The 20,086-nt window shown below is 40.0% G+C and overlaps 1 protein-coding gene across 7 annotated transcripts; it reads left to right on the top strand.

The window, feature by feature from the left end:
- Positions 1–3,707: 3,707 nt before the first annotated feature.
- On the top strand, positions 3,708–19,115 carry LOC123043239 (achilleol B synthase). 7 transcript variants are annotated; one of them, XM_044465622.1, is made up of 18 exons: positions 3,708–3,985; positions 12,145–12,330; positions 13,330–13,419; positions 13,500–13,694; positions 13,808–13,892; positions 14,280–14,446; positions 14,773–14,961; positions 15,052–15,165; positions 15,586–15,708; positions 15,779–15,898; positions 16,022–16,120; positions 16,343–16,399; positions 16,723–16,769; positions 16,869–17,012; positions 17,099–17,276; positions 18,178–18,252; positions 18,379–18,462; positions 18,780–19,115. In XM_044465622.1, the coding sequence occupies exons 1-18, from the start codon at positions 3,788–3,790 to the stop codon at positions 18,894–18,896; spliced, it is 2,268 nt and encodes a 755-aa protein (XP_044321557.1). In that variant the 5' UTR covers positions 3,708–3,787; the 3' UTR covers positions 18,897–19,115. The 7 variants fall into 7 exon arrangements, with proteins under 7 accessions (XP_044321557.1, XP_044321560.1, XP_044321559.1 ...); XM_044465625.1 differs by lacking the exon at positions 13,808–13,892 and having other exon boundaries at positions 13,500–13,626; XM_044465624.1 differs by lacking the exon at positions 15,052–15,165.
- The last annotated feature ends 971 nt before the right edge of the window (positions 19,116–20,086 follow it).

Here is a 20,086-nt window from a genome sequence, read left to right as displayed (position 1 = left end):
AGACTTATGGCAAGGCACACATCAGGTCCGGTATGCAGCATGGCGTACATAATAGAGCCTATGGCTGAGGCATAGGGGATGACTTTCATCCTTTCTCTTTCGCCTCCCGTGGTCGGGCTTTGAGTCTTACTCAACTTCAAACCTTGCAACACAAGCAAGAACCCCTTCTTAGACTGGTCCATTTTGAACTCCTTCGAAATCTTGTCAAGGTATGTGCCTTGTGAAAATTCTATCAGGCGTCTTGATCTATCTCTATAGATCTTCATGCCCAATATGTAAGCAACCTCACTGCTATCTCTTGAGCTTGTGTTGATTTTTTCCTTGAAGAGGAAAGGGTGATGCAGCAAAGTAGCGTAAGTATTTCCCTCAGTTTTGAGAACCAGGATATCGATCCAGTAGGAGACGACGCACAAGTCACCTAGTACCTGCACAAACAATCAAGAACCTTGCAACCAACGCGATAAAGGGGTTGTCAATCCCTTCACGGTCACTCACAAAAGTGAGATCTAATAGAGATAGTAAAGTAAATATTTTTGGTATTTTTGTTGTATAGATTGGAAAGTAAAGATTGCAAAATAGTAAACGAGATTTAAAGAGATGCGGTATAACGGAAAAGAGATGTGATATAATAGAAAAGAGACCCCGGGGCCATAGGTTTCACTAGTGGCTTCTCTCGAGATAGCATGTATTACGGTGGGTGAACAAATTACTGCCGAGCAATTGATAGAAAAGCGTAGAATTATGAAGATATCTTAGGCAATGATCATGAACATAGGCATCACGTACATGTCAAGTAGACCGAAACGATTCTGCATCTACTACCATTACTCCACACATCGACCGCTATCCAGCATGCATCTAGAGTATTAAGTTCATAAGAACGGAGTAACGCATTAAGCAAGATGACATGATGTAGAGGGATAAACTCAAGCAATATGATATAAACCCCATCTTTTTACCCTCGATGGAAACAATACAATATGTGCCTTGCTGCCCCTACTGTCACTGGGAAAGGACACCGCAAGATTGAACCCAAAGCTAAGCACTTCTCCCATTGCAAGAAAGATCAATCTAATAGGCCAAACTAAATCGATAATTCGAAGAGACTTGCAAAGATATCAAATCATGCATATAAGAATTCGGAGAACAACCAAACAATATTCATAGATAATCTTGTTCATAAATCCACAATTCATCGGATCTCGGCAAACACACCGCAAAAGAATATTACATCGAATAGATCTCCAAGAACATCAAGGAGAACTTTGTATTGAGAATCAAAGAGAGAGAGGAAGCCATCTCCGCAAACTCACGCTTCATTGGAGAGGCAATGGTGTTGATGTAGAAGCCCTCCGTGATCGATTCCCCCTCCGGTAGATCGCCAGAAAAGGCCCCAAGATGGGATCTCACGGGTACAAAAGGGTATAAGAGTATATATAGGTTAAAGAAGTACGTCGGTGGAGCTACGAAGGGCCCACGAGGGCGAGGCCCATGGTTCGTCCGCATGCTCCGCGCGCCAATGGACAGGTTGTGCGTCCGCGAGGGTGTTCGGACGCCAGAAGGACCGCACAGCCTCCGGCGAGCCAGATACGGCTGCCTTAGCGCCGGATCCATGCGCCATTTGGGCGGACGCAATGGATTCCCGATGGAAGGAGTATGAGCATTGCCTCGCACGGGCCTCCTTCCGGGAGCGGCGGAGCGCTAGCCGGACGGCCATCTCCTCCTCGGGGCCGCATGTGATGAGCTCAGGGTCGACAGATCTGGAGGTGAAGGACTCGGATCCGCTGCCCTCCATGCCGGAGACAGCCGGAAGGAGCTGGAGACGAGTTTGGGTGGCAGAGGGGAGCCGAGGGGAGGGGAATGGGTGGCTAGGGTTTAGGCCGTCGAGCAGATGGGGAGGAATTTATGTGGGATCGGATGGGCTAGCGTGAGCCGGGGCCAACGTGCCGGGTGTGCCCAGCACCCCCATATGCGCCCCATATTTGGGCTGGATGTGGGGGTGCCGGTCAGCCAGGGCGTTTGAGGACCGTCTGGGTCAAAAAAACGTGACCGAGCAACCTGCCCAGACGTATGAGGCGGGTTTGAGAGGTCCCTCTTTCTCTTCCAAAGATGATTCAAATTTTGCAAATTTAATAGACGAGCCTTAATAGTTATACACCATAAGTCCATAATATGTTGAAGGAATGTGAATTCTACATCGACGGTATAAAATTTGTGTGTAGTTCTAACCCAAGGAAAGGGGTCCACTACTAGAAAATGATACATAGTCCCCTTCAAAAAAAAAGATACATAGTCGACGTTAAAAATGAGAGAAAAAATTTAGACCGCTAGGGATGAAAAATTACGTCAGGTGTGCGCACCTTGATTGGCTGGATCCCGTTAAAGCTTTTGGTTAAAAGTGACGTGCATCATTATTGATATATTTTTTTAATTTACTTGCATGCAATAATATCCATGTTTAAGATAGCGTCAACGTTTTTAAACTTTCTAATTTGGTACATCCCTTGTTTGTTCCTTTCTATGAATATACCCATCAGAGTTTTTTGGTATGTGTATACAAGAGATACGGATATGTGAAACTTGATAGTATCCAATATATAAGTTCATACTCAAAATATTTTTTTGTACATACATATCTAGATGTGAAATTTATGTGTACATATAAATGGCGTGTACCTACATATTCACGCCGGGGTGTGTAGTTGTATAGAAACACGATAAGTATGCACATGCCTGAAAATATACTGAGTACTTTACATCTCGCATATCCATAAATATTTCCGGTAGTTGTTCGGTATACCTAAAGAAAATATCTATAAAAGACTAAAAACCGTTCAACCAATTCTTTGCTTGGGGCAAACCAACCTGTGGTTGGATGGTTAGAGGGACTATGGTATCCCCAGCCCACCAGGGTTCAAATCATGATGTCTTTTGGAGATGCTCATAGGGATAGGGTGTGCGTGTGTGTTCATAGGGGTGAGTGTATACGCGTGTGTATGAGCGCTTGTGTCTGTACTGATGTTTAAAAAAAAAATCTTTGCTTGGAAGACATGACGGGAATTGGAAGGGGCACTGTAGCGTGGCGTGGCCGTAGCATCACAGAGCATGTAGCAGAGAATATTTCCAACTCCCAACTGTCAGCTGCTAAACCAAACTCTGCTGTAGCCAGCACTTATGGACATGAATCCCCACCAGGGCACCACCTCTAAATGTTCATCTTCTCTGGATACCCCATTCATCCGGAGAACGGTACACACTGTTGGAGAGGCGGCTGGCTATATATTAGGCTAGTCATAGTGGGAGTAACTTAGCAAGTAACATAGCGCACTTCGAGATTTTTTTGCTTATGTGGCATGTAGTTAATGAGAAATGGTAACATAATATGTTACTGTAACATAGCGCTTTCCAAGACAAGATGAGTCTACAAGTTAATTAATGAAGTCATCTATAACACTACTACTATGTTACTTTGCACTATGAAGATAGTAATTTAGACTAGTATCATGTGCATGACACTAGTACAAGTTACTCCCCCACTATGAATCAGCCTTAGGGTAGGGATCCTGGCCGACGGGGAAGCGCCACCCTCCTCATTAATTGCTTCACATGAGTACATGACAAGACTAGTACCTAACCAAATTGGAAATCTTATTCACACTCCCTATATAGGAAGGAAACGTTTGCCAGCGTGGTGCTAGTGTCCACTGCTTCACTTTGCCAGCTTGGTTTTCGTTTGCCGCAATAGCTAGCTGCTCCAAACCGATCGACCTAGTCTCGTTAGTCAGCCATGTGGAGGCTCACGACCAGTGAGGGTGGCGGGCCATGGCTGAGGTCGAACAACGGCTTCCTCGGCCGGCAGGTGTGGGAGTACGACCCCGACGCCGGCACAGCGGAGGAGCGTGCCGAGGTTGAGAGGGTGCGAGCAGACTTCCGAAAGCACCGCTTCGAGAGGAAGGAGTCACAGGACCTCCTCCTACGCATGCAGGTACGTAGGACGTCTTCTTTCCCTTGACATGGCCGGCCGATCGATCGAGTGCATCTGATTTGCTTTACTCCCATCAACACCACACATTTAATTTGTTGACCAAACAAGGAAAAACTAGACAACACAAATTTGCTCCAACACCCCCGTCGCTCTCTCCAGGGCGACACGGGCGGCTTCCGGAGAGCTATTGCCGCCGATCCTCCGTGAGCTTCTCGTCGCCGATGGCGATGGAGGAGGTCGCCGACGGTGGCCAGGCTTTTTCTACTTGAGTTGTGACGGTTGGAGGGTTGCCTTGTGGCGTGAAGGTGCGCGCTGCGGGCCGCCATGGTCTGGGTGCCGCGGCTCGACGGTATTGGACATGGCGTTGCCACTACGTGCATGTCCTTGGTGAACGCACGCACGTCTGCTTCTCCTCACGTCTCGTTCTCCCTCGAGTTTACACGGGGACCTCGAATCGACCACTGTTCGGGTGCTACAGCGACCTCCGGCCAGTCAACGATTGCGCTTCCCCGCCATAGCTGAATCATATTCCCTGTGTGTTGGTTTAATTCTAGCACTCTAAGAGCATTTCAAACCAAACCAATCCCCTGTATCTTCTTATAGTGGAGTAAATTTGCTTTTTAACTCCACTAAGTTTGACCTAGCCGATTCCCTATACGGCTTAGTGGAGTAAATTTTACTCCATCCCTAAATATCTGACTATTTTTACTCTATCCTTACGCGGCCGAGTAAAATCGGCGCCTCTTCTCCCCACCTCCACTTCTCCTCCCGCACCGCCGCCGGTGCGCCCCCCCCCCCCCCCGGCGCCCCCCGCCCTCCCCTGCCCCTTCAATGACTGGACGTGGTTGCCGCCGGTCCCCGGCGACGATCCGCAACGCGGGGGTCGTCCTCCGGCAACGGCACTGGGGGACGTGGGAGGCAGAAATCATGGAGACCCACACCCGGCGGTGGCTCGGGACCTTCCACACGGCCGAGTTCGCGGCCACGGAGTATGACCACTGGCAGGTCTGCTAATACGATGCGGCGGCCCGCTCAACTTCCCCTTCGGCACGGCTCCGGTCCACCTCGTCCGCCGGAGCCAGGGGTGGTGAGCTCGGCTATGGTGCTGGAGGACCGCGAGGCAAGGAAGCGCCTCGAGGCCTACATGAAAGAGCTCTGTCGGAGCACCCGAAGGTCGTGGAGGCGGAGCGGATGATCTTTGCCAACGCCGGCGGCGACGTTATCGTTATCTCCGACGATGAGGTCAAAGGCGGCGAGGACGGCGGCGCGGAGGGCGGCCAGAACGAGGAGATCGACGTCAACGAGTGGAGGAGTGTCTTCCCCGACGACGGCACCGGCCCGGACCCGGCACGCGGCACACCAGGAAGGATTGGCTCGACCTACACTTCGAACGAAAGTAGTTTATTAGTTGCTTAGTTTAGCTTAAATTTATGTTTTGTATTCATTTGTGCAAAACTACCTATGTTTATGTTTGAATGCATGCTACTTTTGGTTCAAATTGCTCCAAATTTGATCAAATTGAAGTTTACTCCTTTAAATTTAGGGGGTCGGCTAGAAACGGCAAAAAAATAGTGAAGTTTATATACTCCACTAAGAATTTTACTATGTTAGTTTATAGGGGATCGCCTGGAGATGCTCTAATATCTACCAAACGTCGGACTTGAGCCAGTCCCAAGTAGAAGAGCATGTCAAAAAACATCAGCAGTTGCGTGCCATGGGCCTATAGTCTGGGTGGCGCGGCTCGATGGTGTTGGAGATATCGTACGGCCATGTGGAGGGACCTTAGTCCCGGTTGGTGTCACCAACTAAAACTAATGGTCCTCCAGCTCCTAGCGCGCGCTGGTGGCCACATCGAGGGACTTTAGTCCCGGGCCGTGGCCAACCAGGACTAAAAGATGAAGATTTTTAGTCCCAATTTTGTTGTTCCGGTTGGTGACCCGGAATTAAAGGCCGTTGCCAACCGAGACTAAAGCCTCGGTTTTGACTAATGCGTTTCGAGTACGTGCATGTCCTCAATGAACCCATGTGCGTCTGCTTCTCCTCACATCTGGTTCTCCGATGCCGCGTCCACTTATCGATATGCACGACATATCGATATGCAGGAGGACCGGCCACCAGAGAAGAGCAAGGATTGGGAAGGACGTTTCTGTCGGTTGTTAGGGCGACTCTAGGCGGTGGCAGGGCGAGCGGCGAGCCCATGGGTGCACGGAGCAGCGAGCGACTCTAGCTGTTGGCGGCGGCGACGCGCTCATGCGGTGACCAGGATCAAATCGTCCGCCCTACTCCTCGTGCAGCCATGCGAATAGAGAGGGAGAGAGCTGCTACTAGGCTCGCTCAGGCAGCTCTTCCGTAGTCCATCGGCTTTTTTATATTTTTGTTTAGATTAAAAAAAAGGATAGGAATTGCTGACACCCCAGGCGAACAACTAATGGCTAAAAACTACCCAGAAAAAACTTCAATTTCAAGGCATACAAGAATCAATCTATGTTTTGCATAACTAAAAAAAAACATGATGTTCAATGGCAGCATTTGTTCCATGATGGTCAACTAATAAAGCAAGACAAATCAAAAGACAATATGTGGCATAGATAAATGATACAGAAGTTTGATACCAAATCAAATGATTGGTTGATCTGAGCCTCACATGACTACATCTTCAATAGCAGACATCGCTAAACCTTCAATCATCAATTTTGAAATGTGAATCAGTGCATAATATAGCAGGCAAAACTAATTAACGATAGATGCAAATGTGAAAACTTACGTGTAGGACGAGGCAAAACACCTTTACGTGTGCGATAGCCTTGCATAAATCCTTTTGTATCTTATGTGATGTCAGCTTATGGTTATCTCCCGCATCCCCAAATAATTTTGCCACCTTTGGGTCTTTCTTTATGAACAAGTCCAACAACTCTTTAAAGTTACCCTTATTCATTGAGCTAGTAGACTCATCATGACCACGAAAAGCAAGAGCTTGTAGTATCAAAAATTTGACAATACCCAATATAATCAAGAGACGGGCTTTGTATTCTTCTTCTTGCTTCTGAGAACCCCTATCAAAGACATGTGGCAGATTTTGTCTTTGATTTTTGAAATCCTCATAATGTTGCCTAGATTTATTATGAGCACTATCATGCTTGCCAACATGCTGATTAAAAACTTTAGGTCCATCCTTCCAAGATTTGAATCCATTTCTCGTGAATGCTTCAATACCATAGTTTTCAGCTCTTGGTTGCTTAAACAAAAAACAATAAAAGCAAAAGGCTGATTTTTTTTCAATGCTATATTCCAACCAGCCGCGATGATCATTGAACCAATAGTCATGAAAGCTCCTACCATTTATCTTTTCATATGTATGATTAGTTGGTTGGCAAGGACCCATACTAATGTACTCCCTTCTAGCAAGATCTCTAATGTCTGGATCTAACTCCTCAATTGGTATTCTCTTAACGGGGTCAGATTTAACATCGCCTGGTTTGAGTTCAGCTCTAACATTAGGGGCAGCCATGGATCCAACATCAGTTGTTTGAGCTGAAGGACCGGTTTCTGCGGCTTCGGTGGTTCGAACTTGAAAAAAAGAATTCAATGTCTTGTTTCTTTTGCTCATCTTAAGCTCCTGTAAAATTTTAGAGAAACAAAAATTTCTCAATGTCAAAATTGGTTTCTACATGACACATCTAACAAACAGAGAAACAGTGGCATCTAACAACTAAAATCATCATCATCATCCAATCGAATACTGACAAGACAATGGCATCTATAAACAAAAACAGGGCATCAAGCCATCAAAACAGGGCATCAACCTCGCTGGACGCCGGGCCGGGCAGCCTGCAGGCTGAATCCTCGTGCGGTCGCGTCCTATCCTGGTTCGCTGCCTCGCGCCCTCGCCGCCTCGCCGGACGCCGGACACGGCAACCAAGGCAGCAACCCGCACTCCCGCAGGCCCGCAGCGGCAGCACCGCAGCGGCAGCGTCACAATCGGGTGGGGGAGGGGACGGACGCTGAAACGGGGGGCGCTGGAAGGGGGGAATCCGGGCGGACGGAGGCAAGAACCTGACTGGCGACACCGCGACGGCGAGCGGCGACGGGCGACGGCTTAGGGTTGCGGCCTTGCGGGAGAGCGTCTCGCTGTCGAGTTCGTGCGGCCGTGCGGGTGAGTTGGCCTGGGACGGCCTGCCGGCTGGGCCTGTACGCCTGGGCTGCCTGGGCTTGGACCTGGGCTGCGCCCCAGGCCAAAGTTTTTTTTTTCTAAATATAGGCCTACGATTTTTTCCACGCCCCAGGCAATGGCCTGGGCTGCCTGGGGTGCATATCCATAAGTGGACACACCAAGTCTGGATGCATTCATCGAGGTGTCCAAGCAGACGTGTCCACTTATCTCCCATTGGTTTGCTGGTTAGCAAGCTGCTCGTGCATATCTTTTTTTATAACATCAGTACGACACAAGCGCTCATATACACGCGCATACACTCACCCCTATGAACGCACACACGCACACCCTACCCTTACGCGCACCTGCACGCCACAAGGCAACCCGCAACCGTTGCGACCCCGTGTAAAAATTACACTTTGTATATGTACTTTTGAAAATTCTCCATGTATTAAAAAAATGAGTTTACATATTAAAAAAGTATTCATGTAATTAAATATATGCTCACTTTTTCTAAATTATACATATATTCAAAGAAAATGATCTACATTTTTAAAAATCATTCACAAATTTAAAAGTGCGCATCTGATTTTCTGAATCGTCCATGCATTTAAAAATATGTAATTAAAAGATGTTCACCTATTTTAGAAACATTTGTGTAATTTTGAAAGTACGTACACATTTCTGAAGAAAAAAATGGTAAAAAAATGTAACTACGAAGATTAAATGTACTTCTAGAAAAGTCTGATTTATCTTCGAAAATGTGTATACGTATTAAAACTTATTAATCTCATTGAAAACGTGTTCACATATTTTCACAAATGTTCATATATTTAAAAAAATGTTTATTTTTGAAATGTGTACATGGATAATTAAATATATATTTTGTTTTAAATATCTTTGTGCATTTGAAAAGTATGTAATGAGAAAAGAATTCACCTAATTTAGAAACATGTTGATATAGTTTTTAAAATTTTCATGTGTCTTCCAAAAAATATTTATATATCATTTAATAGAAAATTGGAAGAAATGACAAACAAAAATGGAAAAAATAAAAGAATTGCTAAAAAGGTAAAAGATAAGAAAAAAGTAGAAAAGAATGAAAACCACAAAAATAGAAAATAAAAGCGGAAACTAAAACAGAAAAGGTAAATGACTAAATGGTAAAGTAAATACATGAAAAAACGGTAAAAGTATCACAATACTGTAATTTGTCCCATGTAATGTGCCCCTTAGGTAATTTGTCTGCTCTATGCCGCTATTAGCAGGGAAAGTGCTTGGCCCATTCGATGGGGAAAAGGAAAAAGGAAAGCAAGAAGAACAGGCTCAGCCTATGGTGAGGGAGAAAGTTTGGGCCTGGGAATTTTGGCTTGGATGAATTGGAAATATTTTCAAATGAACAAATTTCACGTTTAGATAAAGCAAACACAAGGAGAACTCAAATACAAAACCATCAATGGTTAGAAAATCAATGAGGATACTCTTGAAATTATTTCCTACTATCATATGATATAATTAATAAACACCCGATAACTCAACATGTTACATTACAACTGCACCGAGTTACTTAAATATGGAATTAGAAAATAGAGGCCCTCTTGGAGATACACGTAGTCCAAATGTGAATTATACCCAGTAAATAGCTAGAATTCCTTTTATTTCTAAACAATAGCAAAGAACTAGAAAAAATGTTAAACTTTATATGAACAATGTAATATACACCATGTGTAGAAAATGTTTGACGCATTTTAGATTTAAAAAGCCTAATAGTCACATTTCAATTTCATATTTTATATCACATCTTATTTTTATAGGAATTGAAAAATAAAGAAGATGTATGTAAAGGTAGTTACTTTCCTAAGCAAACATTTGAAAAAAAAATATCTAGGAGCTAAAAGTTACAAAAGTACTTAGATATGACTCGTTTTGCATTGGAGGCCTCATTTGAGATACATGTAGTTTCAATTTTAATTATATCCAAGAAGTGTCTAGAAAAATATTTAGTACCTAAATAATACAAAATCATTTCAGGAAATGGCTAATTTTGACATGAACACAATAATCTAGAAAAAATCTGGAGCATCCTCGATAAATGTTTTTGGAAGGTACTGCAGAAGGTACATCAACTTGGTATTTCTAAAAAAACATATAATACAAATTATTATACTACAATATGGAACATGAAGGTTTATTTTTGCATAATAGTGTAACTCAAGTTGTCGACCATTTGTATAAGGGGCGGTTGAACTGATCGACTATCGTAAGGTGTCTAAATATTAAGTGCAAATGATGAATAAAATTGGTGTTAACACACATTTGAACACACATGATTGGACTATCGATTATACGACGGAAGGAGAATGGCATGTTGTTTATCCAGTATATCAAACTGCGTTATTCAAAGTTAAACTAAATACATGAAAATAAATCAAATTCACCGAGATCAATGGCTATAGGTTCTGATGACAAAAACACCTTTGAAAAATAGAGTGAAATAAATAGGTAGGAATACACACCTATGAGTAGAAAAATGATTTGTTTTCATGAGACACATTATTATCTGATGTGAAACGAAGGCATGTAATCGATAGTTTTGTCAAATAAATGTAGTGAATAAAATACATACAATACGATATTCAGGAAGTCACATATAGACCTCACATAGGGTTCTGATTGGTTGTCCAATGAGATTTCAAACATCAGCAAGTTAGTCTACATTAACAAATAGTATGTATAACAAAGCTTTGTGCATGTACGCCTACACAATAGATTAAGGGTAAAGGAGTCATGTCATTTAGCCTGTATATAAAAGTATGTTTTCAAAATGATAGTAAGGGCATAAAAATACTAGATATTGTATTTTTCTTAAATATACTGAACTGAATGGACAGTGTGTATATAATACTATATCGAAGATGAATATTTACCAGCTATTAGTGAAACTTGAAACCATATTGTCATACATTTTAAAGCTAAAAAAACAATTAAGGCTTAATGTATTTGGGAAAGGTCAAATGGAGTGATATGATTAATCATTGTAAGATTTTAACTCAAAATTGATTTTTATGTGAATATAGCATTACACATTGAAGTACACATTAAAAATACACGATTATTTCAAGTAGCGTTTGAATTTTATTGATGTTAAAGTGTATATTAATTATTTACCATCAACTAAATGTTTCAATCTTAATTTAGTTTTCCTAAATCAAAAGGACAAAAGATTGTGGCGTAAACTATAATCAATTTTTAAAATCTAATCTGACTTTTTTCTCTCATAATTTATATACCACGACATAGTAAAATTTAAGTGATTCTATAGGACTTATTTGATTCGGTTTATGGAGGAGACAAAAAAACAGTAGTTATAATACTAAGTGGTTAAATACCCGGGTTTTTTGCAGTTAAATACCCATTGTTATAGATAACCATATGAATTACACCACTATTACACTTCCGCACTTATTCTATTTCTACCTCACCTGATGTCATGCCTATGCCTTCGTGTTTATTTTATGCTCCATTTTTGTTATATATTTTACTAGAGGTGGTTAATTCAGTTTGCGGGGGAGCGTTCATTGTGTTTTAGTTTGTTAATTTTTTATTTCCATTGTCAATCCATGCATCACGAACTGACACTATTAGATAAAAAAACATAGTACAACTATGGAGAATATGTGTTACTGTGTTGTATAAAATAAACCGACTAAGATGTTTTCTGCGCATGTGCATGCTCCACTCTGCTAGTTTTTCAAATTTTATCCTAAATTTGAATAGAAATTTCTTCACCAATGTGTAGGTTATTTTGTACAAATTTAGTGTTTTTATTCGTAGATGTATGGTAGCAATCTTGTGTCAAATAGTCCATATAGTCAATCTATAGGTCGATCAAACTTAAATCATGAAAACCTTCATGTCGTATGTTTCTATATGGAGGTTGGTGCTATTTTTGTAGGGTACATCATTTAATGTATTGTTTAGTCCTAATGGTGTATATCCTTCCTTGTAGTATGCAAAACTCAACACACCTTCAATGCATATTCCAACCCTTAAGCTTGAAAATACTATAGAAGTCACTGAGGAAATTATATCTGCTTCTTTGACGCGAGCATTAAATCAATATTCAACTCTACAAGCACATGATGGGCATTGGCCTGGTGATTACAGTGGAATTTTGTTCATTATGCCCATCTTTGTAAGTATTTTACTAAGATTATTGTGGTACAATTTTTTCTATATTTGTTTACTTTTTTCTTACATACCAACAATAATGTAGGTTGTGAAATCCTAGATTTTGGGAGATAACTATGTCCATTACATGTACTTGCAATAAATATTTTACATTGTCCAGTAATGTATATTTTATATGGCAATACAACCACATAGATGGTCTACTATCATATGCACTATCCCATAAGAAAAAATCTATAACTATCATACATAATATACAGAAATTATTCAAATTGGTAATTGCAGTGCAGAGTTTAATTGAAAGATTGATTGAATTGTTTTAGATGTGCTAGATGAAGTTATGCCGATTCGAGGTTATTCATGGTGATCGACCACTTCATTTTAGAACTTCTTTCCTAGTAACTAATATGATTTAGGAAACTATAAGTGTAATATTGTTACCCATGCCTTGGCGAAAATATTAAATGTAGGAGTCATTAAAAGGTTCACCTTTTTAATAGAAAACAAATTTCCAAATTTAAAATGTCTTCGAAAGAAATTATGCAAGTAGATGTATTTTCTTTATGTGTATGTAAGTTCTTGTGAGAAGAATGCTCATTCCTGGGATCTGTATAAATATAACAAGTTTAGTGGCTACAAATTGCTTTTCTAATGGATGAAATTGGACTACTTTTTCCCAATTTGTTTAGCTTGAACATTTACAACAATATAGAAGACTTGGACATTTCTTATCTAGAAGTGTTATTACACTATGTCTCGGGATCATAGAAGCATATAACCATAATTTACTGCAAGGTATGCCAAAACACTGCCAAATCAAAATGTGTGACATGCATAATGACAACACTCGAATGACTAAGGTGAGTCGACCAATTAAATGTGTGAACTAATTTTGGGATTTAGGGAAGCTTATAACTATTTATTTGAATTTATTCTTCATCGATGTAATTTTGCTCGTCTAGACGATGATCCTCGTACATTTGGATGTTCTTTTATGTTGCAGGTATTCTCTTTATATGTTACAGGATCACTTAACACTGTACTATCTTTTGAACACAAGCATGAGATATGTCGCTACATTTACAATCAACAGGTAGGGAATTAGCATAATATTTGCATATGATTCAAAACAAAAAAAATTGCGAATTTGTCGTGCATTATAAAAATTTGCAGAACGAGAATGGAGGGTGGGGAAAGCAAGTTCTTGGGCCAAGTACCATGTTTGGAACATGCATGAATTATGTATGCTTAATGCTTCTTGGTGAGAAGCTAAATGGTGATCTCGACGCATTAGTCAAAGGTCGTTCTTGGATTATATCTCATGGAAGTGCAACTGCCATACCACAATGGGGGAAAATATGGCTCTCGGTAAATTAAATAACATAGGATTTTAATGATGCCCCTTATTCCTAATTACTGAGATAATATTAGTTCATATCTATACTAAGATTAACACAAGCGACTCGTGTATAACATCACAGATAATAGGAGTCTACGATTGGTTAGGAAATAATCCAATTATTCCTGAATTATGGTTGGTTCCGGATTTTCTTCCAGTTCACCCAGGTACTTGTTCAATATGCTAATATATATAGTACATAATAAGAGAAGAAGCAAATTATATAAATGTAGGATATACGTACATTTTTTAGTTGTGCAAGAAATAGACTAATGGCTTATGTAAGGGACCACACTGAGTTACTTACAGAAAAAAGAAATATTGGAATTGTAGCACTTGGAAAGGTTTTGTTGAAGAAGACAGGCCCATAAGAAGAGCAAGCTTTAATTTAAGAGATGTTTTCATGTATATTTTACAGGGTGCTCACCAATGCATGGATCGCCATATAAGTCTGCCGCCAATGATAAACTATAGAAAATAATATTTTTGTCTTTCTGTTAGTTGATATTTATCTTTCATCAGCCATTCAATAAAAAATAACACTTCATATCTAGGTCGATTTTGGTGTTATACCCGATTGGTGTACATGTCAATGGCATACCTTTATGGAATAAAATTTGTTGGTCCCCTTAGTCCAACAATATTAGCATTGCGGGAAGACCTCTATAGTGTGCCCTACATGAATATTGACTGGGACAAGGCACGTGATTCTTGTGCTAAGGTTTGTTAATTTCTTACTATGTATCCTACTGCTAATTGTTACTAATTCAAGACATAACTTTGTTCGAATTTGTGTGATTTCAAGTTTAAAAATGAGTATGAATTATCAAGTACTCCCTCTGTCCCATAATTCTTGTCTTAGATTTGTCTAAATATGGATGTATCAAGTCACATTTTAGTATTAAATACACCCGTATCTAGACAAATCTAAGACAAGAATTTTGGGACGGAGGGAGTACATCCATGTCACGTTGACTGGGTAATTCTATAAAGATGAAATATCTAGATGGGAAAGCTAGTTTAGTTTGAACATGTTTTTCGTTACAGGAGGACCTGCATTACCCACGCTCACAAGCGCAAAATCTTATATTTGGTTGCCTAAACAAGTTTGTGGAGCCAATTTTGAATTGTTGGCCGGCCAACAAGCTAAGAGAGAGAGCTTTGAGTAACCTCATGAAGCATATCCATTACGAGGATGAAACAACTAAATATGTTGGCATTTGCCCTATTACCAAGGTGAAATAATTAAAATTTAAGTTCACATTTCTTTTACTAACAATCTACATTATTTTTTATCAAAATTTAACATAATTTAATTATTCTTAGGCATTAAATATGATATGTTGCTGGGTAGAAAACCCAAATTCGGATGCGTTCAAACAACATCTTCCAAGGTTTTATGATTATTTGTGGCTTGCAGAAGATGGGATGAAGGCACAGGTATAGTTTAGAATATTTGATAGATTTAGTTGTGTGTCAAAGTTTCACACATTAACGTAATTCATGAATAGATTTGTTTGTCTCAAATAATGTGATACCATTAGTCTCATAAGGAATTTCTTTTGATCCTTAACTAAGTTGCATGCAATAGGCATGATTTAAACATGCCCAAGTTTCATAGTAGCGAAATTGTAGTTGCATCTATACTAGGACGCAAATTCTCTTTAGGTGCACCTTATAAGACATGAAAAAGAACCATCATTCTTCCTATCTTAATTTTAGTTATTCCCAATGTGAAAAATATGGATATGTGTATTTAATTTATAGTGAATGCTATAACAAGTATTTAAAATTAAGAAAGGGAATTAATTAGAACACCAGATATGGCAAATTCAAATGATGATGTATTGTATATTACAGGTATATGATGGTTGTCATAGCTGGGAAATAGCATTCATAATTCAAGCCTATTGCTCCACAAATCTTATTGGCGAGTTTGGGCCAACTATAAAAAAGGCTCATGAATTCATGAAAAACTCACAGGTTTTTTGTTCTCCATAATATGCATGAATTGATCCTAGAGCAATCGTAACATGTTTTCTTATAATTGAAGGTCCTTAGCAACCATCCAAATTATGAACGTTACTATCGCCATAGATCAAAAGGATCATGGACCCTTTCAAGTGTTGACAACGGTTGGTCTGTGTCTGACTGTACTGCAGAAGCTGTTAAGGTTAATATAAGTATCTGTGTTCTTTAATTAATTTGATACGTAAGGATATCTCTTTGTGGTATATATATATACATGAAATGGTCATTTTTTGTGGAAGAGGTTAACTTGTCACAATTCCTTCAGGCATTGCTACTGTTATCAAAGATATCACCCGACCTTGTTGGAGATCCAATAAAACAAGAACGATTGTATGATGCCATCGATTGCATCCTATCTTTCATGGTACATATACATATTAAAGTTAGTTATAATTTGTTCCATTAAACATCTTACTAATAGCAAGTTCCATTAAACATCTCACTAATAAAACAAGAACGATTGTATGATGCCATCGATTGCATCCTATCTTTCATGTATATGTACTGTTTAGACACACTATTATTGTAAATCATTTGTTCCATTAAACATCTCATTAATAGCAAGTTCTATTTTTTCATGCTCAAGAATAAGGATGGTACCTTTTCTACATATGAATCTAAGCGGACCTTCTCTTGGTTAGAGGTATGTAACACTCATTTCTACTTCATAAACTGAACTAATAGAGATGAATTATCAATATAATTTTTTTAACATGTCCATTGCCATAGGAATTTGGAAATATAGAAGGAACGCGTTGTAGGGATTATTTGCAATACTATGTAGTTGTTTGGTCGTATGGTATTACTAATTGCCAATGTATTTTTCTTATAAAATTTGCAAAATAGTGATTAAGAACCTTTTGTGAATTTTTCTCCCCTTTCATTCCCAAGAACATGTTACTCTCCAAACCATTATATTTCTATCACCCCTCTCTACTCTGACTGGTTTTCTTCTTCACAAGCTAGGTTCTCAACCCTTCTGAGAGTTTTCGGAATATTGTTGTCGACTATCCGTAAGAGATGCAAACACTCTTTAATTCATAATTATCATATATTCTTCATTATTATATCCATTCAAGTGAACTAAAACGTGACATATAAAAATTTGGTAGATCTGTTGAATGTACATCATCAGTGCTTGATGCTTTGATTATATTCCAAGAGGTACATCCACTATATCGTAGAAATGAGATAGAAAAATGCATTCGAGATGCTGCTAAATTTATTGAAAACAATCAAAAGAATGATGGTTCATGGTAAGTAACATTATGCAATTTATGTGTGTAAATTAGTTTACTTTTGATTCAGAATGTGGGACTATAGTCTTGTTATTATCTTGTAGGTATGGCACATGGGCAATCTGTTTCACTTATGGAACCATGTTTGCGGTAAGAGGATTAGTTGCTGCTGGAAGAACCTATGATAATAGTTACCCCATCAGGAAAGCATGCACCTTTTTGTTATCAAAACAACAAAGCACCGGTGGATGGGGTGAAAGCTATCTTTCTAGTCATAATGAGGTAATATATCTAGTTACCTTAATTCATCAATGAATTCCTTCAAATGGTAGTTAGATGTCTTATAGTACACAATATAATGTGGTGCCATTTCATAGTTCAGTTGTGTGATAAAATCATACTAAGTATTAGAGAACATTATAAAAACAATAGAAGATGATCTACTGGATGGACTAAAAGTGGTTATACTTTCAACATATATAAGTTGAATTGTTAAGTATGTCCAACAAAAAGGACGACCAATTGGGCAAAACTCACTTAAATATAATGGAACTCTTGTGAAAGCACCAAGAGAGCAGAAACTAGAGTTTATTTGACAAATCTAGCTATCAACATCCATTTTTTTCATGAAAGACCTAAAATTATGCATGATATTAGTAAAAGTACAAATTTATTTCTTAGAGAAAAGATAAATTGACGATGGGCAGTGGATACATCTTATGTTAGGTTAGGTTACTTTTGTTTAACAACTACTCCCTCTGTCCCATAATATAAGAGCGTTTTGACACTACATCAAAACGCTTTTATATTATGGGAGAGAGACGGTACATAATACTCATGTGACATGGATCTCACCTACGCGCCCCCATGTTTAGGTCCTTCCTGTCCGGTCCTTGATTCTTAAAAATAACATGTGTATCCTGATCGTGTTAGCACTACTAAGTAATTAAAACAAAAACAAAACAAATAGGTACTACCAAAAGGAGTATCCAAATAATTATTGGAACAAATGTTGAGCCTCAAATTAGCATGGACCTTCCATTTATTTTTACACAATCCATGAAATGAAAATTAAATCAACATCTAAAATCTCAGGGTTAACTCTTGTCAGCTAGAAGCATGGGTTAAAGTTTATCCATATATATTTATGAGTATATATGTTTTCTAATAAATTTTGTTACAGGATTATGTTGATAGCCATAAACCTAATGTTGTGAACACTTCGTTTGCGATGTTGGCTTTAATTTATGCTGGGCAGGTTAGTTTTTCATTTCTTGAAGTTGGTGTTCATTTGGTCTTTTAATTAAAATGCTCTCATAAAATTTGACCCTTCTGGGATATTTGCATTATCTAAAAAAATTCTTTATATTGTCTTTGTAACTAGGTCGAACGAGATCCAGTACCACTATTTCAAGCAGCAAGACAATTAATCAACATGCAACTAGAAACAGGCGAATTCCCCCAACAGGTTACTATGTCCATATAATTTTTCAAATGAACAATTAATAGTCTTAAGATGATTCTTTTATGATTGCAAAAAATACATCCCCAAAAGTAATAGCTAATAAAAGTTAATCTAGGCCTTTCTGGAACTGAATGTAGAAACAACAACAATGTGAAAATAAACTATATGAAAGTGCCAAGATGTGCAATGACATTGGCACACATGCAGATTCTTATATTACCCTTAGTTAATCCACTGCTATGTTGAACTAGTTAATAACCATTGAGAATTGTAACTTAAAATGCATATACCTTCATGCTTGTTCTTTCACTATGACACAGGAACACGTTGGATGCTTTAACTCCTCCTTCTACTTTAACTATGCCAACTATCGCAACTTATACCCGATTATGGCTCTTGGGGAGCTCCATCGTCGATTGCTAGCAATCAAACATTAACAATATATAGAAGATTACGCGAGGAGGGGGAGGTTTGTTGTAAGAAATAAAAATGTTGCCCAAGAGCAATTGTTGTGCTTTGTGTTTGATGATTAGTGTGAACTTTCCAACAATTCATCATGTAACTCTTTGGAATTATTATTATGTGTACTTTGAGCCACACACTTTATTTACTACATATGAAGGGAGCGAGTTATCACACCCTTTTTTCTTTGTCAATGATACATTAAAGTACACATATGCACGTAATGTCGTACTCCCTTCGTCCCAAAATTCTTGTCTTAGATTTGTCTAGATACGGATGTATCTAATACTGAAACATGACTTGATACATCCGTATTTAGACAAATATAAGACAAGATTTTTGGGACGGAGGGAGTACAAGATTACTTCCGATCACATGCAATGACCATATCCTCATGCAAACACGATTCACAATGATGGGCACCAGGTCCTATGGACCATGCCACCTGTCACATGTCTCAGGTTGTTGTCGACTCTCGGAGGTGCTCATAGGAGGAGGGTGTGCATGCATGCGTTCATACAGGTGAGTGTAGGTGAGCGACTTTGATTGTTCTGTGTTCAAACAAAAGATCATTGTCGACGCACAAAATTCATGTATTGAATATAAGAGGGTATACTGGGGGAAGCCATAGATGCTATGGTGACACAAGGATCCCATTGATGAAACTCACTACGAAGACAAACCCAGGTTCATGCCCCCCCCCCCGAAGGTGGAGTTGTCCACCTCTTCCCCTCCTCCTCCGGCGTCGCCCCGCATGCGACTGGGAGGACACCCTAGCCGCCACAGGCAGGGTCCTCCTTCCTTCTCCTCCTCCCTCTCACCACCGCCAGAGGGCGCAGCTAGGTGAAGGTTGGTCGGCACCGATGGCGGCGGGGAGGTCTCGCCCCCTCATGCCTCGGGCTCGGAGCAGGCCGAGGCGGATGGGCTAGGGTGTCGCGCTTTGACGGTGGGCGTGGCAGTGCAGTGGCGCACAGGAGCGGTGTGCTGTGGCGGCAGCGTGTAGGAGGTACACACTAGAGGGCAGGATGCAACCGCAGCTAAACGAGGCCGTGGGTGGCTCGGACTGGGCAACCTCCTTTGTCATTGCCATCTTGGATGGTGGAGGGGGTGGCGCAGTGGTGGTGGTGCGACCCGCTCCCTCCAATGTCCATGGGTCCTTGTTTGT

Source organism: Triticum aestivum, chromosome 2B (assembly GCF_018294505.1).
Source record: "Triticum aestivum cultivar Chinese Spring chromosome 2B, IWGSC CS RefSeq v2.1, whole genome shotgun sequence".
Classification (NCBI taxonomy): domain Eukaryota; kingdom Viridiplantae; phylum Streptophyta; class Magnoliopsida; order Poales; family Poaceae; genus Triticum; species Triticum aestivum.
Note: the sequence above shows the minus strand (reverse complement) of the source record. Positions and strands in the feature narration are given on the sequence as shown.